The 25,712-nt window shown below is 41.5% G+C and overlaps 1 protein-coding gene across 1 annotated transcript in view; it reads right to left on the reverse strand.

The window, feature by feature from the left end:
* Window positions 1-3,689: 3,689 nt before the first annotated feature.
* Window positions 3,690-25,712, reverse strand: part of KLHDC1 (kelch domain containing 1) — a 68,120-nt gene continuing 46,097 nt past the window's right edge. Inside the window, exons 9-13 of the mRNA XM_073350229.1 lie at window positions 14,182-14,294; window positions 10,769-10,841; window positions 6,813-6,897; window positions 4,849-4,901; window positions 3,690-4,520 (exon numbers count right to left, since the gene is read on the reverse strand). Of these exons, the coding sequence (XP_073206330.1) occupies window positions 4,346-4,520; window positions 4,849-4,901; window positions 6,813-6,897; window positions 10,769-10,841; window positions 14,182-14,294 (499 nt within the window). The 3' untranslated portion in view covers window positions 3,690-4,345. The remainder of the gene's footprint in view (window positions 4,521-4,848; window positions 4,902-6,812; window positions 6,898-10,768; window positions 10,842-14,181; window positions 14,295-25,712) is intronic.

Consider the following 25,712-nt stretch of genomic DNA (forward strand, 5'->3'; position numbering starts at 1 on the left):
GAGCAGGTACCGGCTGTGGGGTCACCGCCAGGTGGGAGTACGATGGATCGGCTGGTGCCATACCCTGTTTGCCACCGTCAGTGGCCAGGGCAGCCCTGGCAGCAGGTGGCTGTGGGGGCTGGTGTGATCCCCCAGGGATGGGATAGCGAGCCAGTGCCGGGGTGGGGAGAGGAGGCCAGGTGTATGTGGTAGAAGGTAGGGGGCAGGTGGATGTCCTGTGTTTTTGCACCTCAGAGGGCAGATGCCCCATATTTTTTTGTATGCAGAGGTGGCAACCCTCATGCGAGTACAGAACAGAAATAGGGTCTCTGCCTCAAGATTACAATATTAAATTATTCACTACGTACTCCCTGTCCCATACTCCATGATGACCTGGACTTCATGGTGGTGGGGGTCACATACTGACCTTTAGGACACTTAATTTAGACCTTGGCCTTGCAGCTGATTCTATTCAAACAGACACTTGTGTCTACATGTAGCCCATACAAGAATAGGTCAGGGGTACTAGAAAGGGCTCCTGAAACTGCAGTACCAAGAGGTGCACTGATCCTTCAGGGATTGGTCTGAATGGACCTTCCTGGGTTCTGGAGTCAACAATCCCTCCTGGCTCACACATTGCTCCTGGGGGTGTGACTTTTCTGAGTGCCCCACTGAGTCCTTACAAACACTTGGTGCCTTCTTCTTGCAGAGTCCGGTACCTAGGCTTTAAGAGACTTAACACAGTCTCTTCTTAGGATTCTATTAGAACATGAGGAGCATGCTTAACAGACTCGGACTTCTTGGTACTCATTCTGACAGCAGATGATGGGCAGACTCCATGAGCATGTACTTGAATCTGGCAATTTTGTGACCTTTTTCGAACAGGGTTTGAACCCTCTGCAAGTGTGGTGTTTGTCACATGTGCCTTCCCAGACACTTAAGGCAGATGGAGTTTGGGTTGCTCACTGGCAGATCTGTTACATGAACAGACTGGCCTTGAAGCCATGTGAATGGGGCATCAGTCCGAACCTGGAGCCCAACCAAGCCAACGGTAGCTATATACTAAAAAGATCATAGAATATTAGGGTTGGAAGAGACTTCAGGAGGTCATCTAGTCCAACCCCCTGCTCAAAGCAGGACCAACACCAAATAAATCAGCCCAGCCAGGGCTTTGTGAAGCCAGGCCTTAAAAACCTCTAAGGAGGGAGATTCCACCACCTCCCTAGGGAACCCATTCCAGTGCTTCACCACCCTCCTCGTGAAATAGTGTTTCCTAATATCCAACCTAGACCTCCCCCACTGCAACTTGAGACAATTGCTTCTTGTTCTGTCATCTGCCACCACTGAGAACAGCCTAGCTCCATCCTCTTTGGAACCCCCCTTCAGGTAACTGAAGGCTGCTATCAAATCCCCCCCGCCTCACTCTTCTCTTCTGCAGACTAAATAACCCCAGTTCCCTCAGCCTATTCTATTCCCTCAGTATTCTAAATTTATTCCTGAAGCTATTTACAGATATTCTGTAAAAACTAAAAACAAACACTAAAGGTACTATTTACACTAAAGGAGGGAAGATATGAAGAAACAAAGACTGTAGCTGCAATAGTAACTGTCACTGGCAGTAGGAAGGAACTGAGGGGAGTCGGGAGCAGTGCAGCCCTTTATACCTACATGCAGTGATGCGAGGCACTGGAGGGCACTCATGCTGCCCCCACCGGTACTGCTAAGAGAAAAAACTTCAAGGTGCACACACACTTACAGTGGAATGGACATGTGCAATCACTTGAAGAAGAAGAATTAGCAAAGTTTTTAGACAGAAGTTAGAAGTAGTGGGTGGAAGAAAATCGTGAAATACTGGTACAACTAATTCAAAATATGGGACACACTGATGTCAATGGGAGTGTAAGGATCCTTTTGTCCTAAAACAGTATGCTTTTAGGAATTAAATATTACAGATAGTACTTTAAAGTGTGGCACAGTCACGTATTTTAAAGGAAACACGTTACTTATGATGGAATTGTAAAATATTTTGCAGTCTGTGATCATAACTGATTTACAATGTAGTCTGTCAAAAACTCACATTTTTATTCTAGTTTATAACAGTAAACAAAGAAGTAACTGCAAATATTCTGAAACATTAATGAAAACATAACATGGTGCTAAAGGCACTTTTGATAATGTCTATAACTGAATCTGAACATAGTCTCCATAAAAAAAATTGCTGGTATTTTACCTCTTTTTTTATACTAACTTCTTTACATAAGAACATTTACCCAAGTGTAATAATAACAAAATTGCTTGTCTTAAGATAATTAACACAAATTTTCCACTGCTACATACAGTCTGAAATTAATCATTTTGAATTCTCATAGTGCTAAATGTTCCCCAGGAACATTCCTATAAAGTGCACTTGCTGTGCTGTTGAATGTCCCAGGTACATCTAACATTCCACTGATTTTAAATGTTCACAGCAGCATATGTGCAGTGGCAAAACTATAGCAAATGGATTAAGGATTACATATTGCCACAAAATGTTTTGATCCTATTTCCTCTGTAAATCAATGGGCAAAATTCTCCTCTCACGTCTGTAAGGTAGAAATAGCACTTCAGTATTCCTCTATGCATGTAGATCTCTCAATGATGTCATTGTGAATTCTGCACATACGGGGAAGCAGAACACCAGACTTGCGTACTATCATGTGGATCTGAGAGGGAATTGTCCCTAGTATCATTAATACAGATACTCATGGGAAAAGTTGCCTTTTAAGGATTTATAATTAATTCCAAAATGATGTTATCTATCCTTAACCGTAACTCCTATCTGAGAAAAATATAATTCCGTATGTGAAAGAACCAATTTTAAAAGGACTTTCAAAACTTCTGAACTCCAGTCATAAAAGCTGGAGGATGGAGGTGGAGCCTGGAGGTGTTCTCTTCAAATTTGATCAGATCAGTTCAAATGATGGTCTAAAGAGCTCTTATAGGCCCTGATCCTTCGAAGACTCATATATGTGCATAACTTTAAGCATGTGAGTAATCCCACTGAACAAAATGGGACTATTCATGTGCTTGAAGTCAAGCATGCATATGAGTCTTTGCAGGATGAGGGTCATAACAAATTCTAAGTAATTAATATACGCATTGTGGTAGGATGTATTTGAAATTGTCCCTTGTTCTGCAGGATAAGAGCTGCAAATCCAGCTATATGTTAAAAAGTGGAAGGAGTGGATGCTTATACCTAAGAAAATTTTACAGTCGTTGGGGCCAGTTTAATCATTTGAACCATTTCCTTGTGTGTGGGAATCCCTTTTAACATAAAGACCACAAATCTGAACAATTTACACTCCCACTTCACACTTTTTTTTTTTGCTAATATCAAATGTCTCCTTAGTTGAAGAAAATAGGAAAATATGGCTCAACTGTGATACTCAGTCATAATATATTTTCTTCTAAGATACACATTCACTACAAAATCTCCTTTCCTAATTACATAGGATTTTGGAGTCAGATTGTAAAAATGGTAAAAACTAATCAGAATGGTCTACATTCAAATATACTGTTTACATAAAATTTTAATGACTGGGTCCCAATTAACTAAATACCCAAAACAGATAGGAAAATAGTAATTCTATATAAGCTTTTTACAATAAATAAAATATTTTGAACCAAAATTAAATATAAACTTTACACATTCAAAATAAAATATATATATAAAATCTATTTTGAAAAAATGTCATTGATTAGAGAATTACAGTAAAACAATGTTATGAACTGCATTTGAATTTTCACATACAAAATTATTTAGCTTAATATATTTTTTTTTTTACTTTTAAAGTTCCACAGTTAGCCAACGTGTTGATTTTTTTGCTTTTGTGTAGGATGGTTACCTCCCAGTATCAGTAGTCAAACTTTCATATGCTGCTGTTAAATAAATCAAACAAAAGGATTTGCAATTATAATCATATTAACAAGAGTTAAATTAACACGGATACTGTGTCAAACTAATTTTGTCTTCATCAGCAAGTGCTGATGTGACAAAACTGGAAATAAGACTTTAGATCTGAAAGAGAAATTTTTATGCCTCCGAAAAAGTTCTGTCTTCTGTTACTTTCCAAAAGAGTACTTTTTATGAAGTCGCTTACCAAGACCATAAGAGCAGAAGTTAATTTCTGCAACCTCAAGTGGTGTTATTACAACACAGAATATTTCGTTTTCACTCTTTGCAATACCTCAGGAAACAAAAAGGACTTTCTTGTAGAAACTCAGCCTACCAAATACCTTATGTGTACTGCTAGTAAACAATCGCTAACAAAAATCTTTGCTGTATACTATAAATACATATAGCGGTCAATATCTTTTTTGTCCTTGTTCAGGTGACATTTATTTGCTCTTGTTTTTCAATTTCAGCTTTTTTCTCTTGCCGATGGTTAGATGCAGCCCAAAAGGTTATTTTTTTCAACACTTGTGGCAAAATTTTGGATGGTAACCAGGATATTTGATTCTTTAAAAGGCTGGCATTTTTACCAATGCAGTCAAGGCACAATCTGAAAAGAATGTCAGAATTAACTAAGGTCTTATAACCTAAAGATAAAACACATGAAACAAACTTTTACAAAAAATGTTAAATTAAAAATATATGTAATTTATGTATAGTCCATTCCATAATAATACCAATGCTTTAAAACTGTTTTGAAACATATTTACAGAGCATATTTACATTATTAACTAGAGTCATCATTTTGTTTCTTACCTACTGATCCAGGTAAGAATAGTTAAAAGTGCCTTATGTTAAAAAAAACTATTCAGTTATAAAAAGTAGTACCATAATTATCTGTGCTAGACTCTTTGTGCCACTATATAATCTAAACTCACCTGAGAAGTGAGTAAGGTTGAGTTTGAAAAATCAATAAATCACTGCAGTGACCCTAATGAAGAAGAACAGCAACAATCAGGAGAATGATCAAGATTAACTGTCAATTTAGAAGTTATCCCAGGAATACCTTTATATTTGTTTCAACAGGATGATATAAAATGGATTACCATAAATATAATTAAAATCTATGAATATTTAAATTAACAATTATATTATAAAGATTAAAAATACTTCTGAGCCCCCACCTACATGCCTACAGAGGCAGGACTTTGGGGACACGTCTTCTTCAACCTCCCCTCTCAGCAACATTGAAGGGCCACATCTTTACAGCATCAAGTTCCCCTGACAACTGCTTTGTGGGGCTGGGAGGTGGATTTTTGAATTGGAAAGATGTGGGAAAGTGGTAAGAAGGGATTTAGGTAATGGGCAAACTCTAGTGGCATCTTCACAACCCTGGACAACAGTGATGTCAGAATATATGTTTTACTATGGATTGATGGAGTATGTGCCATCTGGCATCTTCAGGGACCCAACCCTGGTCCCTGAACAACAGAAGAGCTTTGATGGCCTTCCAGCCCGATCTGAGGCAGGACTTCTAGGGGGAGAGAAGTTTAGGAGTTTATATTTTAAAAGGAACTAATAATGGTAGATAGAAAGATGTTTGGGAATAGTCAGTAGAATAGAATGAAAACAAACAATTACAATAAATAATATACAAATAATGGGGTCTATGGTTAGATAGCAGATGTTTAAAATGGTAATTGAGTAAAATTAAAACATAGTTTAAATGAGTCAGAACCATCAAGGTGTACACACACTCTTAGCTTATGTAACCAGATGATAACTATTACTTTTACCATAATCTTCCTTCCCCTTTCCCTCTCGTTTGTTACACTTATTTGTGGAGTCTTGTTTTTGGTTTTTTTTAGGTTAAGATATGCAGACATTCACACATGCCCATAACTATTCACATGACTTCAGTGGGACTACTCACAGGAATTATGCACACAAGTACATGTTCTGTGCTGCGTGGAACTCAGATCTACAGATGCACCTATATAGCAGCATAGGGAGTGGGTGATCTGTAGCTATGCAGATGCGTGTCAGTTCCTGCAGGAGTGGATGAAGCAGGCTCAGCAGAGTTGTGCCATTCATTTGGAGGGTTGGGGTATGGAGTGTGCCTCTCTGGCTTTTCCCCTGCACATCTACAAGCACCCAGTCCCACTAATTGGGCTGTTGCTATGCTCTGGATATAGGCATTAAGGCACAAAAATTAACACACTATATAGTAATACCAAACAATCCATGAATGATGATGAATTGTAGTTCTTATAGGAACCAAAACTTTATAATGTAAATCAAGATTGCTCCACTGAAGAGAGTAGTCACAAGAATGATGAAAGGAAACATGCTTTATAAAGATAGACTTAAGGAGCTCAATCTATTTAGTTTATCAAAGAGAAGGTTAAGGGGTGACTTGTTTATAGTCCAGTAAATATTTGTTTCTATGTAGGTACTTACAAAAGGGCTCTTTAATCTAGCAGAAAAAGGTATAACAGGAGGCAGTGGCTCAAAGTCAAAGCTAGACAAATTCAGACTGGAAATAAGACATACACTTTTAATGGTGAGAGTAATTAACCATTGGAGTAATTTACCAAGGATCGTGGTGGAGTCTCCATTCCTTACAATTTTTAAATCAAGATTTTTCTAAAAGATCTGCTCTACGAAGTATTTTGGGGAAGTTATGGCCTGAGCTATACATGGGGTCAGCCTAGATGATCACAATGATCCCTTTTGGCCACAGAATCTAGGAATCTAAGTCAAGACATTATACTGATTTATACCAACGGAACAGTTGGCCTTGAATGTCCTGATCTTCATGCACTTAAATTCTCAGCAATAATGTTGAATTAATGTTTTTTTAATTAAATTATACTAAGACTTCATTATTAAATTTACTGACTGTGTCCAAGAAATGCAAGTCATCTTTGCTCCCACCAAAGATCATCACTTCTCCTTCTGTGCCAAGACAGGCTGTGTGCCACAACCTACAAACAAATTTATAAATAAAATGAATAGCTTAATAAATAAAATAATAATAATGGTTTATTTGCATATTATCAACTAAACAAATCTAAATTAGTTAATTTTAAATGTTTTAATATAGGATTCAGGGAAGCAGGACCTTTACCTGAATGAGTATAACCTCATCCACATCACATGATTTCCCCCTCATTTCTCATATCTCAAAAGATTCATTTGAAAAGAAAATTGAATAATGACATGATAAATTTGGTTAAATGGAGCAGTCAATTTTATAAATGCTATGAATCCAATACTTATGAACAGACAAATTGAATTCTTACTGGTCTTACACTACTTACCAAGAGGAATTTTATTAAATTCTTATTGTAAAAAAAATATTTCAGGAGGCTTCAACACTCAGGAACCATGCCTGAAAGATCAAATTATTCACTTCTATACTTGTATGAGAGGATTAAAAAGTAATGGAAAGGAATATGACTAGCCATTTTACCTTAAGAGAACTTTCAGACCGACATATTAATGTGGCTGTCTGGCTGATTTGTAGTATAGTTTTTCTATTATATATATACACACACACACACCCATATACATATATTGGTTTACCTATCATTATTTTACACAGAACACTACAGTGGAAAACTCATAAATATCTTGATAAATGTTTACATATAGTAAGTATTTTATTTTTATATCAGTTTTCCACTTTTATTTTTTAATTAACAAGTACTAGCAAATTGGGATTATGGGCTCATTTATGTTGACTCTCATTCCTGAATTTTAGGATTGAGTCTCAGAACACAGGTTTTTCTCCATCAGTTCCCATCCATCCTTTTTCTGCCTCATTCCAATTCATGCAGATCACTTTCTGATTGTGACAATTTCCACATTCATGCTCAGCAGGAGAAGTTTTGTTTGTGTTGTGTATATAAAATGTTTTGGAGAAAAGTGATTCTTATAAACTTATTATTTTATCAACGATTCATATAAGTAGGTTTTCACTGTACTGCATTTAGTTATTGTTATTATTATTAGAATTAACTGATCGAATTCTGCACTGTCTTGTGCCAAGTGTAATCCCACTCAGGTAAACAGGATAGCATTGGGTGTAAGTCAATGTAGAATTTGGCCCCTTCTGTTATGTTTTAACTACTAAAAAGTACGCATAAATGGAATTTTCATGCAAAAGTAAATTCACTCACATTTTCTTACGTCATTCATTTCAGCAATTATTCACTGTTCTCCTTACACTAAACTATCCCACCTTTTCTCTTCCTCATACCTGTAGATAGATCTGTCTCTGTCTTATCTGCATTAGGAAAACTCTGGCCTGGACTTGATCATCGAAGAACACTGGAAAGCCTTTCCTGCCTTGACTTTCTTGACATTCTAGCTTGAAACCTGATGCTTTTTTCTATAGACTGATAGAGTTTATGTCCTCTCACAGCTGCTCTAACTTATCACCTAAACATTCTAATAAAGCATGTTATTTACATAGTACATAAGCTGAATTAATGTAACCTTTTTACACAGACTCTCTACCTAGAATTATAGTGATGACATAGTTTATCCTTTAGTTAAAGACTGGGAGTTTATAACAAACAAAAAATTCATGCTGGAAAGAAACTTGGCATGCAAAGTCTTAGCCTAGTTGCAATTAAAAACCAAACCAAAAAACAAAACACTTTTTCCAGCAAGACACACAAGGTTCATTCAATACTGTAAGTCTATAATAAGAGTGACAGTTTATTATGCATAATTAGAAACAGAAAAACAGTCTCTTACATAAATTATTTTGGGGGATTGTCATAAATGAAAAAGTTTTGTAGGAAACTCAAGAAAATACATTCATGCACTTATGCATGTGATATAAGCTATATCTTTATATAGGGATATACACATGTATACTTTTTTTGCCAACACATTTTAAGCACAGGGTTGCCAACCTCCAGGATTGGCCTGGCGTCACCCAGAATCAGCATCCATCTTCCGGTGACTATTGAAAGCAATGCAGGAGATTTTAATAGGATATTTTAAGAAAATGACATTATGTTATGTTGGAAAAAAAAATCTCCTGGAATAGCTTCAGTCAGAGTTGGCAACCCTAATTTTAAGACTCTGTTCTCAAATTCATCCCACTGCAAAAGGCCTGCATAAAGCTGCCTGTGTTCTGAAGGCCCTGCAATAACCCTATACATATATCAGGAGATAGGGCACAGATACAGTACTGAAAATGTGCTCTGAACCAACTCCAAATAGGCCAGCAAGGAAGGGGATTTCCAGAGTTGGCCAGATTAGAAGCCAGTAGATCTGTGTTTATATGGCCTGATGCAAAGCCCATTGCAATCAATAGAAAAACTTCCGTTGATTTCAACAGGTTCTGCATCAGGCCCATATAGATCCACTGGCCAAGAACCTAAGCACAGGGGCCACAGATACTATTCTAACCTACAGTCTGGAATGGTGACTACACTACAGCCCTTTGGTTGTCCTCACACTGGACACTCACCCACAGCTTGATTACTCTGTGGGAGGCAGTGTGGCCCAGCAGTTACTTTAAGTGAGGCAATGTAGACAGGGGATTGTACTGGGAGTCAGAGGACAACTGTTTTAATTCTTACTCTGCTACTGACTTGCTATATTACCCAGGACAAGTCACTCCATTTCTCTGTGTCTCAATTTCCTCATCAGTAAAACATGGATAATGATACTCACCTTCTTGCCTAAAGCACGTTGAGATCTATAGATGGAAAGTGATGTCGAAAGCTAAGTATGATTATTAATACTTGTGCTTTAAGGTGTTTTCCTAAATTTCAACCAGATCTGGTGTAACAATCCTATTATAATTAAACTAAATATAGCAGATATATTGCAGTGGTAATTCAGGAAGAAACCTGGAAACACCCCGGTTAACGTATAAAGTCCTTTTAAAAACTGGCTATGTACCACCTGCAGTAATTAAATTTACCTAGGTATTTACAATATTTTGGATTCTAAATATAGGGAATGCTGCAAATGTTGGCAAAAATAAAAAAGTGTACCCTGATGCAGTAAGTACCCATTTTCAATGGCACTATCTGTATAACATCCATGTTTAGAACATGAGACTTACTTACTTCAGTCAGACATGGAACGAATCACACATTTCCTTTGCTCTTAATTCCATAAAATTAAATTATGTTTTTGTTCTACGCAAGCTCTAAAAAAAGTCTACTTGTGCAAATCTAAAAGATATAGACATTGGATGTTTGAACTGGACCCTTTTTGCTCAGTAATGAAGTCCACTAAAGATATTATAGTCTTTCAAAATACTGCAATTTAAACCCAATCACTGTTGTTCTGTATTAAATTAATTTATGCAAAACAATAAGTGTCATTAGCTACTTCTGTTCAGGAAAAAAACAGAAAGAACTATTATTTAAACTTCCTTTGAATCCTAAAAGAGTGCAACATCATTTCCCTGGTTCTGTCTCTTCTAAAAATAATGAACTTTCATGATTCATTTAGTTGTATATTATTAAATCTAATGTTAATTAGTAAAAGTGCTACACATTTTACTTTTACATATTTCTGATATCTACTTATTTGGAAGTAAAACATCAAGTGAATTTAGTCTGCACCCCTTTCATTACAAACACCCTGTTAGTGCCAGCAAGCATTTTAAATAATAAATCTTGAAAATAAAAAAAAGACTATGCCTAATAATGAAAAAGAATAAAACTACTTATATAAAGCAAGCTGTTCAATTATGTCGAGCTCATTTTGTAAAATATTTTAATACATTATTTTAAAGGCAGGTGTTCTGATTTAATACCTTATTTAATCATATTTCAAAATATTCAAAAATTTCAGCAAATGCTGACTTTTTTTTTATACCTAGGCCTACTCTTAGGTAAGTGGGTAAGTTGTTTCCATCCATTTGTTGTGACATTATGAATCCAACCGTCACCTGCAAATAAGGAAAATATGTATCTTAGAATTATTTCTTGATGAATAAGATATTACCTTTTGTTTTGTACAAAGAGCTCTACAGTCTAAAATATCTAACATCAAAAGAATGACTACCATGTTAATGAATTGACTACCATAATTTTAGAGTCTTCATGACTTAACTTGTGAGTTCTTTTTTGTCACAAAAGATAAAGTTAGCTACACTGAAATCTGGAGTTAAAAACACAATATAAAATATACAAGTCAAATCAGAGACTATTTTGAAATGACAGGACTATATTCATCAGAATGAAGACTGCTGTGTCCCAGGGACTCTACAAATCTTAAAGTACTCCCCCAATCATAGAATCATAGAATATCAGGGTTGGAAGGGACCTCAGGAGGTCATCTAGTCCAATGCCCTGCTCAAAGCAGGACCAACACCAACTAAATCATCCCAGCCAGGGCTTTGTCAAGCCTGACCTTAAAAACTTCTAAGGAAGGAGATTCACTACCTCCCTAGGTAACCCATTCCAGTGCTTCACCACCCTCCTAGTGAAAAAGTTTTTCCTAATATCCAACCTAAACCTCCCCCACTGCAACTTGGGATCATTGCTCCTTGTTCTGTCATCTGCTACCACTGAGAACAGTCTAGATCCATCCTCTTTGGAACCCCTTTTCAGGTAGTTGAAAGCAGCTATCAAATCCCCCCTCATTCTTCAATTCTGCAGACTAAATAATCCCAGTTCCTTCAGCCTCTCCTCATAAGTCATGTGCTCCAGACCCCTAATCATTTTTGTTGCCCTCTGCTGGACGCTTTCCAATTTTTCCACATCCTTCTTGTAGTGTGGGGAGCAAAACTGGACAGTACTCCAGATGAGGCATCACCAATGTCAAATAGAGGGGAATGATCACGTCCCTCAATCTGCTGGCAATGCGCCTACTTACACAGCCCAAAATGCTGTGAGCCTTCTTGGCAACAAGGGCACACTGTTGACTCATATCCAGCTTCTCGTCCACAGTAACCCATAGGTCCTTTTCTGCAGAACTGCTGCCTAGCCACTTGGTCCCTAATCTGTAGCAGTGCATGGGATTCTTCCATCCTAAGTGCAGGACTCTGCACTTGTCCTTGTTGAACCTCATCAGATTTCTTTTGGCCCAATCCTCTAATTTGTCTAGGTCCCTTTGAATCCTCTCCCTACCCTCCAAAATATCTACCACTCCTCCCAGTTTAGTGTCATATGCAAACTTGCTGAGGGTGCAGTCCATGCCATCCTCCAGATCATTAATGAAGATATTGAACAAAACCGATATTGAAACAATATTCCCTCACTTTCTTTATCTCATTTTCTGTCTTTCTTTTTTTCTCTTCCTCCTTCTTCCAAGTCTCCTTTTTGCTTGATCTCCAAGGTGCCAGACAATGAAGAAGGAATTAATTAAGGCCTTCATTTTGCATAATAGATATTTTCATGCAGTAACAGCAAGAGTAACACTGACTACAACCATGATTTCCATAATTAAATATATAAATGATCATCTTATACCTTAATAAAAATAAAATTCCTTAATTTGCAAGGACAGTAGTAATATTTTTATTATTTGATTAATGCATAATAGATGTTAAGTGACGGGCTTTTAAAAAAAATGGTTGCTAAAAAGTGATTGCAGGGACAATCACTCATATCTGTAAAGGACAGAAGACGCAATCTTACAGTCCAAATCATTATCCAGGCAAAACTCTTAAAATGAATGGGAGTGTTGCCTGAATAAAAGAGTGCAGTGTCAAATCCCAAATTTGTCTGTGCGAATCATAAGACTGGAAGGGACCTCAAGAGGTCATCTAGTCCAGTCCACTGTATTAATGGCAGGACTGAATATTATCTAGACCATCCCTGAGAGGTGCTTGTCCAACCCCCTCATAAAAATCTCCAATGGCGGACATTCCACAACCTCCCTAGGCAATTTATTCCAGTGCTTAACTAGCCTGACAGTTAGGAAGCTTTTCCTAATATCCAACCTAAACCGTCCGTCCTGCAATTTAAGTCCATTGCTTCTTGTCTTATCCTCAGAGGTTAACGAGAACAATTTTTCTCCCTCCTTGTAACAACCATTTATGTACTTGAAAATTGTTATGTCCCCTCTCAGTCTTCTCTTCTCCAGACTAAACAAACCCATTTTTTTCAATCTTCCCTCAGAGGTCACGTTTTTTAGACATTTAATCATTTTTGTTACTCTTCTCTGGACTTTCTCCAGTTTGTCCACATCTTTCCTGAAATGTGGTGCCCAGAACTGGACACAATACTCCAGCCGAAGCCTAATCAGCGCCGAGTAGAGCAGAAGAATTAACTTCTTGCGTCTTGCTTACAACACTCCTGCTAATACATCCCAGAAGGATGTTTGCTTTTTTTGCAACAGTGTTACACTGTTGACTCATATTTTGCTTGTGATCCAGTTTGACCCCCCCGATCTCTTTCCACAGTACTCCTTCCTTGGCACAGTCATGTACCATTTTGTATGTGTGCAACTGATTGTTCCTCCTTAAGTGCAGTACTTTGCATTTGTCCTTCTTGAATCTCATCCTATTTACTTCAGACCATTTCTCCAGTTTGTCCAGATCATTTTGAATTTTAATCCTATCCTCCAAAGCACTTGCAACCCTTCCCAGCTTGGTATCATCTGCAAACGTCATGTGTACACACTATGCTATTATCTAAATCATTGATGAAGATACTGAATAGAATTGGACCCAGTACTGATCCCTGCGGGACACTTGATATGCACACACATTAAATACATTCAGATTGATGGGTCAAGGCACCTTTCAAAATCTGGCCCTGAATATTTGTGAAACCTGAAGCTCCACCATTACCACCAACTGTGCATTTTATCAGTTATACAGGCTGCCTTTATTAGAAAAAGAGCTTTGTAGCAGGCTCTCTCACTTTTTACGTGAAGGTTTTGTAGGTCAGATTGGAGCAGAATGTGATTAATGTTACGTTTATTCACATATTGTGTTGGAATTATATTTTGTTAGTAGTTTTGCAATTTTATTTTCTTTGATGGAGTTATTCCTGATTTAGACTGGCATGAGTGAGACTCTAGCTCTTATTTTATCAGATGGTAAGTTGTTTGGTGAAAAGGCTATTTGTTCAACACATATACTCATTGTACTGTGCTATGTCCATCATCAGTGCTATATAAAACAACAATAATAAAAAATGTCTGAATAAATATTCACATAGAGTAAGAGTCATATAACAAGATCTGGACCAAACATCTTTATGATGAAGCTGAATGTATATAACATCATGGTTAGCACTAAAATGTATGATGGACTCTGTATGTTTTGAAGTACTTACTTAGAGGAACATTATCTGAACTCAGTCCACCAAACAGGAAAAGTTTATCATCTGCTATAGGAGTCAAAGTGTGCCACGATCGATCTTTTGGTTTCTCTCCACTAATATGAATTCTTGGTAAAACAAAAAATAAGAAGAGAACAAGTTAAGAAGAATGCTTAAACTGAACTGGACTGGCAGCTCATCGTTTTCTAGAATAAGAATGGGCTCTGTCCTGATTAAACAGGCTACAGTGTAAGCAGAGCAAACTGAAACAAGAAATTTCATGTAACAATTGCTCTTTGGAAGTAGCACTTATGATAATGATCTTACACTTATATAGCATATTTTCCTCCCCCAAGATATTTTACAAATCTTAAACTTATGTACGAAACACAGGGACTGCTTTTTTAAACCACTGAAGTGATTATTTAACACACAAGAACAGTTTTAGGATGGGAAGTGAAGAATAATGTGTCCAATTGAAACTGAATAGAGTATTTAAGTAGATAGATTGGAGTTGCTCAAACTAAAACGTAACCAGGATAGTAGAGTTATAGTTCTCTTGGTCCTGAGAAAATAAATAAGATCTTTAATGACTACAAATGGCTGGGACCTTGGCTTTACTTCTTATTCCCAAGATACCACACTTCCACAGACACAGTGCCCTCTAACAGAATGGCAGGACACAGGCGCATACAGACTTTGGGTGAAGAGTGCCACCTTCTGAGCCTCTTTACAAATCATCTGAGCCACTTTAACTACTTCCTGCAACAGCTAGGTGCTCCTGGGGACTCTCCCAAGAACTTGATGCTTAGCTTGGGAGACCTGAGAGAATCACAGAACAAGATCTATGATACTTATTGAAAAAAAGAGTTACTTACTTTATATTAACCATGTTCTTCAACACGTTGTCCATGTAGATCCAATTCTAGATGTGCATGTGCCTCATGCATGTGAGATAGGAATCGCTGAATAGCAGTGTCCGTTGTGCTGTGCATATCCTCATACTTTCCCACCCTAGGGCATAAATGGCAGAGTGGCCGCAACCATCCCTCAGTATCCTGACTAAAAAAAAGTGGGGATGGAGGGCAGGTCGTGCGATCCGCCAGAAGACAACATCTCAGAGAAGAAATGGTTACTTACTGGAACTGTGGTTCTTTGATTTGTGATGTAGACATGTATTCCACTTAGATGTGTGCACACCCAGCGCACCAGAGCCATAGAAATTTGCCTAGTAGTATCCATAGAGAGGTGGCACTCATGCCTGGTGGCCATAGCCCCTCTCCTAGCTACATGAGGTGGTGCTGCCCCAACCCTCCCTCAGTTCCTTCGCACTGAACACCCAGGAACGAGACTCTGATGCAGAGGGGACGGAAGGTGGGTCATGGAATACACATCTGCATCACATCTCGAAGAACCAGTTAAAGTAAATAACCATTTCTTCTTCTTCGAGTAGATGCAGACGTATATTCTATTTAGGTAACTCACAAGCAGTACCTCGCCCAGGACACAGGGCTCAGAGCCTACTTAAACAAGGACTGCAGGACCACTCCGTCAAAGGGTGCATCCACCCTGGAATATGCAGTTATGGCACAATGGTTTGTGAATGTATGTATCAATGACTATGTAGCAGCCCTGCAAATGTCCAATATGGAAATGTCACTGAGGAATGCTATGGATGTTGCTTGCGCCCTCGTACAAAGAGCTTGCACTCATTGAGGGAGCTTACCCAGAGCTATTTCATATGCAGTCTTGATGCAGGATGTTATCCATTTGGAGATTGTCTGTGAAAAGACCGTTTGACCCTTCATGCGATCTGCATATGACACAAACAAACGAGGCAAAGCACAAAACAGTTTAGTCCAGTCCAGACATCGTCTGACTTCTAAGATACAGAGATACCACTCCTCTGGAGATGAATGCGGCTTAGGAAAGAACACAGGTACCGCATGGTTCCAATTAAACTGAGAAACCACTTTAGAAATTTTTTTGGATGCAGTTATAAGGTCACTTTGTCTTTGGAGAATTGTGTATAAGGACGCTCTGCCATCAGAGCCTGCAACTCACTCGCTCTCCTTGCAGATGTTATCACTAACACGAATGCAGTTTTCTGACACAAAAGCGGAAAGGGACAAGATGCCAGGGGCTTCAATGGAGGTTCCATTAAGATTGTTAGGACTGAGTTAAAGTCCCACAAAGGAACAAGCTCTCAGACCGGGGGATGTAGATGAAGGAGTCCTTTTAAGAATCTTGCTACCATGGCACTGCAGAAGATTGACCTTTTTGGAATGGGGAGATGAAGTTCCAATAAATGCTGCCAAATGCACTTCCAGTGAATTAAACACAAGCATCAACACCTGAAGGTGCAGCAGGTAATCCAAACTGTCCTGGATAGAGACCAGTGTCGGTTGGATTCCATGGGCTATTGACCACACCAAAAATCACTTTCATTTAGCTGAAAAGGGACATCCTGGTGGAGGGTTTTCCATTGATAAGGAGAACTTGTTGGACAGCCACTGAACACAGTTCTTCCTCCTCATTCAGGCAGGCAGCAGCCACGCTGGGAGATACAAGGAGTGAGTGCAAGGATCCAAGGATGACCTGAGGGATGATTGGGACCAGTGGAAAGGCATAGAGAAGAGCCCTCTGCCAGCTGAGGTGGAAAGCATTGGACAGGGAGCCTGGACTGATGCCCCCCGACAGCAGAATAGATGACATTTCCTGTTGTCCCTTGTAGCAAACAGGTCGATCGTTGGGATGCCCCAAGCTGTAAAGATGACCCAAAGGACACTTGTCTTCAGGGACCATTTGTTACTCAGGGAAAAATAGCTGCTGAGATGGGCTGTGAGATGATTATGAACCTTGGATAAGTGAATAGCTATCAGAGTAATGGTCTCCTCAATGCAGAACTGCCAAAACCTGACTGTCTCTAGGCAGAGTAATCTGAAGTGTGCTTCCCCTTGTTTGTTCACATAATACAACATGGTGGTAGTGTCGGTAAGTATGTGAACCACTGAGTCTCTGATATGGTCCTGAAAAGTGTGACATGCATTGTAGATGGCCTGAAGCTCTAGCATATTGATATGGAGTAAGGCCTTCTGCTCCTACTACAGTCCCTTCACTTTCAGTGACCCTAAGTGTGCCCCCCAACCCATTGGGGAGGCATCAGTAACAACTGACCTGGTTGGCGAGGACCAGACAAAGGGAATATGTTGCCAAATGTTCTCTGGATGCATTCACCGCTGCAAGGAGTTCAGAGGAGACAGATGAACCAGTCTGTCTAGAGGGTGAAGCGTAGAATGGTAAATCATCTTGAGCCACATTTGAAGGGGGAGAAGGCACAACCTTGCAAACTGGACCACCTGCATGCAAGTGGACATGTGGCCCACAAGCCTCAGACACATCTGAACTGTCATGGAAAGCTGAGACTCAAGACTGAGGCAAAGACGGCAAATAGTCTGAAAACAGTCAGTCAGCAGAAATGCTTTCAATGTTGTGGAATCTAACAGGGTCCCACTGAACTCGATTTTCTGAGTGGGAGCCAAGGTTGACTTCCCAGTGTTTAGGCTGAGACCCAGATGCTTGAACAAGAGCAGTGTGGTGCCAGTGTGAGCAAGAACTTGCTCTCTAGATCTGCCCCTCAGTAACCATTTATCCCAATAAAGGAAGATGTGAATTCCTTTCTTCCTGAGATATGCCATAACAACGATCATGCATTTGGTTAAAACCCGAGGGGCAGAAGAGAGGCCAAATGGAAGCACTGTGTACTGAAAGTGGCATTCTGTCACAACAAATCGAAGGAATTTTCTGTGGCTCAGCAAAATCACCACATGAAAGTACGCATCCTGAAAGCCCAGAGCAACAAACCAGTTGTTCTGCGACAACAGACGGAGACTAATCAACAGAGTGACTATTTGGAACCTCACAGATCTGATACATTTGTTGAGGCTTGCGAAGGTCAAGGATGGGTCTTACCGCTCCCTTGCTTCAGGGTACCAGGAAGTGCCAGGAGTAGAAGCCATGACCCAGTGTTCCAGCAGAACCTCTTCCACCACTTCCAAAGCCAGCAGAGAGCAGACCTGCTTGAGAAGAAGTATCTCATGAGAGGGGTCCCTGAAGAAGGATGGGTGGAGAGGAACTGCATGGCATAACCTGATCTGAAGGTGCTTAGGAACCAGCTGTTGGTGGTGATCAAGTCCCAAGCATTGTGAAAGTGGGCCAGCCTGTCCCCAAAGTCGGGGGAGATGAGGAGAGAGGAGCAATGACTGGAACAGTGCTTTGGAGCAAGGAGTCAAAATGGGTGCTTGTAGGACAGTGTATGGATTGGCTGAACCCCAAGCCTGACTGCTTTCTCCTATGGGATCTATCCCTCTTTCTCGGGTAGTCCCATTGCCTTGGATGAGGGAAAGGCTGGCCAAACATGCACTGCAGACGATACTGCTGCTGGTGTTCCTTTTGAACGCCGTAGTGGTGTCTCTGCACCATCAGAGTGTATACTCCTCACATGACTGCAGGGTAGCCCTGGAGTCTTTGAAGGAGAGCAGCATCTTGTTAGTTTTGTCCAAAACCAGGGTTTGGCTGTTGAAGGACAAATTTTCAGTGGCTTGCTGGACACTGGTGGCAATGCCCAAATTCTGCAGCCAAAAAGCCCTCCTCTGGGTGACCTCAGAGGCCATCATCCTGACTGAGGTGTCTGCAATGTCTAGCGTGGACTGCAAGGACGTTTTAGGTACCAAGCAGCCCTCAGTGACAAATACCCAAAATTCCTCTCATGAGGCCTTGGGCAGTTGGTCTGCGAACTCTGACATAGCTGTCCAGTTAATGAAATCGTATTTGGACAGCAGAACTTACTGGTTAGCAATCCGCACCTGTAAGGAAGAGGTATAAATATTCTTTCCCATGAGGGCCAATCATTTAGAGTCCCTATCTTTGGGTGTGGACTTAAACCTGCCCTGCCGGGCTCTCTCATTCACTGTAGTTACAAGGGAATTGGGGGTAGATGGGAGTAAAACCCTTCAAAAATCCCTGCAGAGGAACAAAATAGCGCTTTTCAATTTGCTCAGCTGCAGGCGGTACCAAAGCCAGTATGCTCCATAGAGCCGTAGTCAATTCAGGGAGCACATCACTGATAGGGAGGGGGACTCTCCCAGGAGCAGATGGCTGCAAGATATCCACTAATTTGTGCAAGAGAACATCACTGGGATACTGAGGGAAGCAGCTACATACTGCAGAAGGTCTTGGTACATCTTAAAATTCTCTGGTACCGAAAGGAAGGATGAGCCAGGCAGCACAGAATTGTCTGGAGACAAAGACGAGGCCCTTAATTGAGTGAAAGGAAGATACTTTTCCAGTGCGGACAGAAGGACCGCCAGTGCCTGTGGCATATTGATGGTCACCACTGCAGACCTGGCTGGCGATCTCACCTTCAAGCGAGACAAAGAGTGGGACCTTCGTGACTGAAGAGCATCTGATGGATTCTATAGAGGCCACTGACATGGATAAGGCATTGGTGACCAGTAGGCACCTGGCCAGGGGATGCTGGTCAGGCACTGGAGAGTAGGAGGATGACAACCCCAACTCAGACGCTGAGGAATCTTGGGATCCAGGAGATAAAGACAGAATGAGACCAGAGGGAGTGAGTAACCAGTATGACTCATCATTCACCTAGAATGAGGCAGGAAGCAGTGCTTCCAAGGGAAGCGGTACCATTGGTACCAAGCATGCTCGTGCCGGAAGCAGTGTCAGTCCCAAAGTCAACAGCGGTACCAGAGTATCTGGCAATACCAACGTTAAGAGCAGTGAAAGCCACCACCAAAGCATTTGCAGTGCCAACAAGATTCCCAATACAGAGGTCCCCTGTACTGATCCTGGTACCAGCCCTGCTTCCCCAATCTGTGGAAGGGGAACATGGGGGTGCAATGCCAAAAGACCCAAGGCATCAGCAGCTCGTTCAACCGACAGGGCTATAGATGATGTGACCCTGGCAAAGTCATGGACCAAAGGAGAGGTTGGGAACAAGAGGCAGAGAAGGTCTGTAGCTGCCTGGTATACCACCGACATGGAAACAGTCAGTACCAGCATCTCTCTCGTCAGTACCGGACTCAATGCACACGTGGAGGACGGAAACACAGTCAATGGTACAGGGTTTCTAACCTCTATACTCAGTACCAGGGAAGGGTTAGACATACCCACACCATCCCATGTGCTTGCACCAACTCCCGGTCAGTCCACACTTTTTCTGGAGGAGGTGGAAGAGTCACACTGAGATCTGGAGCAGTCCTGACTGGTCTTATGCAACCTTTTCCTCGGTGCAGTCAATGAGGAATGGCTCCTCCATTTCTTCAGAGAGGCGCCTGCTCCAGAACATGAAGCAGTAGCAGTTTCGGAGCCTGAGGGCAGTCTCTCACCCAATGAGGGCCTCTGTAATGAAGCAGACTGCATGGCCTGTTCAAACAGGTGCTGCTTCAGGCAAAGGTCCCAAGCCACTTGAGTCCATTTCTTAAATGATCTGCAGATCGTACAATGCTTCTTGATGTGGGCATTGCCAAAACAGAGCAAGCACCACGTGTGGGGACTGCTGCTGGGGATCGCTCCCCCAAATGAAGGGCAATGTTTAAACCCTTGTGAGGGCATCACCAAGGAAACAAACTACTACAACTAACACTAACGGTACTACTAACCATGTACACGGGAAAAAACTAAAATAGTTGAGAGGTTATGAAGTTAATACCACATAGAGCTCTGACTCTAGCTATGGGTGGTAAGAAGGAACTGAGGGAAGGTCAGGACAGCACCACCTCATGTAGCTAGGGGAAGGGCTACAACAATGCAGCGTGAGTGACGTCCCTATATAGGTACTGCTAGGCAAATTTCTACAGCTCTGGTGCGCTGGGCATGCGCTCATCTAAGTGCAATATATGTCTGTATCTACTAAAAGAAGAACCACAGTTACCAGCTGAGTAACCATTTTTTTCCTTCTCTGAGTATAAGTCTGTGGAGCTCCTGGAGCTCATTCTAGGTGACTGATAAGCAGTGCCCCATCTGTAAGGTGGGACTGAAGAATCGTAACTGCCACTAACTAAAGAGTGATTGTAACACTTCCCTACCAAATTTGGCATCTGATCTTGCTGCCAAGTCCAGGGAGTAGGGTTTAATAACCGTAAGGGGAACATTGTGTAAGGAGCATCAGATGTGAGAGCTTGGAGTTTGCTGACCTTCTGGCTGACAAAGTGGTGACCAAAAAGACCGTCTTGAGAGTAAGGTGGTGTAAAGAGCAGTTCAAGATAGGATCAAAGGGGAACTCCTGTAGGCTTGAAATGATAGTATCCTATGCCAGAGGGGGTTTCTTTACTGGTAGTAAAGTACAGAGTAACCCCTTTAAAAATCTGAATGCAGTGGGGGGGAACACGACTGAGTGGGGGTGGTAGCATGATGAAATCATCGCAAGGTGGACCTTAATGGAACTGAATGAAAGTACAAAGTGTTTCAAATGCAGAATATAATCCAGGATTTTAGGTACAGGGGCCTCCAATAGGTCAGGTGTTGGGTTGCCCAAACTGAAAATTATTTCCACTTTGAGTAAGTTTTCCTTGTGGGCAGCTTTCTGCTTTGCAATAGGATTTCTAATATCTCTAGTGAACAGTCTCTGTCAGTAGCATTCAACCTGCTAGCATCCAGGCTATCAGGTGTAGCAATTTCAGGTCTGAGTGAAGTACCTGACCTAGGTTCTGTGACACTACGACTTGACAGTCTGGAAGCACTATCGGAGCTTCAGTTGATATTTCGAGGAGGTCTATTACCCAGAACTGTTTTGGCCAGTTTGGAGTTATCAGGATTCAAGTGGCTGCCCCACGTCTGATTTTTCATATTAACCTGGGTGTCACTGTGCCTCAGTGGGTCACAACTGAGAATACCAAATTCAGGACAAACTGCCGAGAAATAGGGAGGATATACCCTAAAACTGGTGGTTATTTTCCCATAAGATATACCAGACCAGCAACAAAAGTAAACTTCTATTTCACCACACTGGCTAACAAAAAGTCAGAAAAGCGGTTTCCTTAGGTATTCCAGTCCTTGTATCACCACCAAAAACACTAGACTTAATGATGATTTATTAAAATGATGATGGTTATTTAAAAACCAATTTAATCAACCAAAGGAGCAGCCTCATACCCAGGTCAATATATAACTCAGATCTTACCCAATAATTACGCTGTTGCCAATCCTTTAGTATCTAATATCTAAAGGTTTAATTATAGAGGGAAAGAACGGTGAGAGTTAAAATTGGTTAAAGGAATCAAATACATACAATAAATGCAAAGTTCTTGGATCAGGCTTATAGCAGTGATGGAATAAACTGCTGGCTTGTTAAGTCTCTGGTTGCTTCAAATCATTGGAAGGTCCTCAGTCCTTTGGATAGAATGCTCCCATTAGTATAAGTTCATAGTCCAGAGGCTTGAGCAGGAAAGAGGCAAAATGGAGGTATTTCCAGAGCCTTTTATAGCTTCTGCCATGTGGAGGGAAACCCACTGTTTCAAACAAACCCCTCCACACAGCTTGTGGAAAAATACAGGTAACAAGATGGAGTTTAGTGTCACATGGTCTCGTCACATGCCCTAGCATGCTTTGCTGAGTTATAGCAGAGGCCATTACCCATACTCTAGCTAGAACACAGGAAAGTCCATTAGGTGTAGATAGGTGTCTTTCATGGTCCATTGTGAGTTAAATGTTCCTTGATGGGCCATTCAACTTGAACAGTCCCTTTACAATGTGCTGGCTAAATACCTTGTGGGTGATACCACAGGAGCAAACACATTTGAAATACAGGTACATAGTTAACATTTATAACTTTAGATATACAAATGATGCATGCATACAAATAGGATAATCATATCCAGCAAATCATAACTCTTTCATAGACACCTTACTTGACATTGTACAAGGTTTGTTGCGATTATATAACAGTAGTAGCAACAATGATCTACATAGTCATAATTTAATCAGATAACATCACACTGGGTATCAGTGGGATCGGTGGAAATGTGTATGCAAGACCTTGATTGCACAGTATGAGATAGGTGTCTTTCAAGGATCCTGGGCTCATGCCTCCACTGAAGCAAAAGACACTGTGTTCGCTTTTGTGGCAAACATGTCGATAGTGGGGTTTCCCCATCAGTGAAATACTGCATATATGCCAACCTTGCTCTGAGACTTTTTGGGACATTAGGGAGGTTGCTTGGACCTCTCTCCCCCTTTCCCTCTCTTCTCAGACACTGGGACCTCTCTCTCCTCATCTGCTCCTCTCCCTGTGGAGAAACTGGGACCTCTCCCTTCTCCCCTCCTATCATCTCCCTGTCTGTGGCCAAGAGGGGACAGAGTTGACCCCTGGGCAGTGTTCCCTCTAATTTTTTAAGTGCATGTGCAGAATGAATTTTGTTATGTGCACCAATATGGAGGTGATTGGTGGCGGGGGTTTGGCCAAGGGGTTCGGAGGGTGGGACGGGGCTCAGGGCTGGGGCAGAGGGTTGGGGTGCGGGCTCTGGACGTGGGCTCTGGGGTGAGGCCGGGGATGAGGAGTTCAGGGTGCAAGCTGCCCCAGGTCCAGGGACAGAGGACTCTCCCAGCCTTCTCCCTGCTGGCAGCACGGAGCTCGGGGGGGGGGGGGGGGTCGTCTGTCCCCTCTCTCCCCGCTGGCAGCACAGAGCTCTGGGGGAGGTGCCTGAGGCAGCCCTGCACGCTCCAACTTGCTCCTCTCTCCAGTCCCCGCCCATGCCCTACCTCTCTCCTCTCGAGGTCCCTGTGGCTGCATGGCCCTTTATAGCCTGCTGCGTAGCCACGCATCTTAGAGGGATCTTAGCCCCTGGGCCACACCCTCATTGTGTCCTTGAGCCCCATCCCCCAAAGAGAAAGAAGGGGAGGATTGGCCCTAGGAAAGCTGCCCTCCTATGAAGTTTAGGGCTTGGTCAGTCCCAGGCCTGGACATCCTTCCCAAAATGGTCCTCCTTCTCTTCTACTTCTTCTGTCGCATTCCTTCTCCTCCTCCACTGCTGCCTTCATTTGCCCCTCTGGCTTCTCCTTCCCCACAGATTGTGCAGAAGGCAAGCCGCAGCAACTGTCAGCTAGGTCAGGGGAGCTGGATTCACTGCCCAAGCTGCATGTTGAGCTCCAGCAATCCTGTGTAGACCCTTCTGGTGCACTCTACATACCTAGCATCATAGTTCAGGGCAACCGGACCTGTATTCCCCTTTTCTGGTCCCCTGAGGGCACCCATTCTAGGCTCCTGGTTCCTCAACCATCACTTCTCTTGGACAGACACCTGCACCTCTCTCCCTCCCGACCGGGGTTTTTCCAGGCTGCACAGTTCTCTGGGTACATTGTGATAGCCTCAGCAAGCCAGATTGACCAACCAGGCCAGTCTGTGCTTTATTTTCTAGGTTTAAGCCTGACTTTAGGGTAATTGATAGAAGTTATTAGTCACCACACAGCTCTTTATAAGCCAGCACATTATTCTTAAAGTGAAAGCATTACAGAAAAAACATACTAAAGCAATAAAAGAACCTAGAAACATGCTAAAAAGCTTACTAGAGATCACCCCAACTCCAACAAGAGCTCTTGTAGGAGTCTGTCCTTCAAACTCCACAAAGGGGTTTCCCTGTGGTTACAAGTTCATAATAGCCTTAGCTCAGAACAAGCATCCCCATGAATAGCTTGGGCCTTTGATCTTCAGATTCTGGGAACAGATAATTAGTACACAGTAGTCCTCCCCTCTGGAAGTAGCTTCAAAAGGCTGGGATTCTGCATAACCAGAGGCAGGAAATTTGCATTCACCTCCCCCTAGAGATGTGACACACAATCCCAGCTCACAATAATGAATATAAGGCATTCATTTAAAACAATGGACCCCAAAGCTACTTAAACTTAATTCAATAAGGTCTCTAATGGATATGGCAGGAATTGCCTTCTCTGTCACACCTACAGTGCATTAACATAGTCCATCAGGGTCCACACGGGGCAGTCAGAACACAATATGCAGCCTGTGGTCTGGACAGTGAATCCACCAGCACCCCATCACATTCAAAATTGCCGCAGCTTGCCTCCCATCAGACCCTCACTGTGTACTCTGTGCACGTGCCATAGGGATGGTGGAGAAAAATGCTCTCTGTGGCCGAGGTGCTATTTGCTGAGTTTGTCGGAACTGAGTGGTTGAGAGTGACAAACAGATATTTGTACATAGGCGTATAATGTGTGTGCTTGCAAAATTAGTAGATTTAAGCCTGAATTAGTAATTTTGTAATTACATATAAAAATCAGGAGGATTATGGAAAATTAGGGAGGGTTGGCATCTCTGATATTGGCATGATACTATTCAGGGTTGATGACAGATTGTCTCCTTACAAAGTCTGCTAAATCATAGTTGGCTCCTGTGAGATGGAGATTTATTGGGGTTATCCCATGTTTTTGACACCATGTCCACAACTTGATTCTGTCCTGGCAAAGGGGTGGTGAGCGGGCACCTACTTATTTATTTACATAAAACATTTCAGACGTAT

The sequence above is a fragment of the Lepidochelys kempii genome, chromosome 6, assembly GCF_965140285.1.
Source record: "Lepidochelys kempii isolate rLepKem1 chromosome 6, rLepKem1.hap1, whole genome shotgun sequence".
NCBI lineage: Eukaryota > Metazoa > Chordata > Testudines > Cheloniidae > Lepidochelys > Lepidochelys kempii.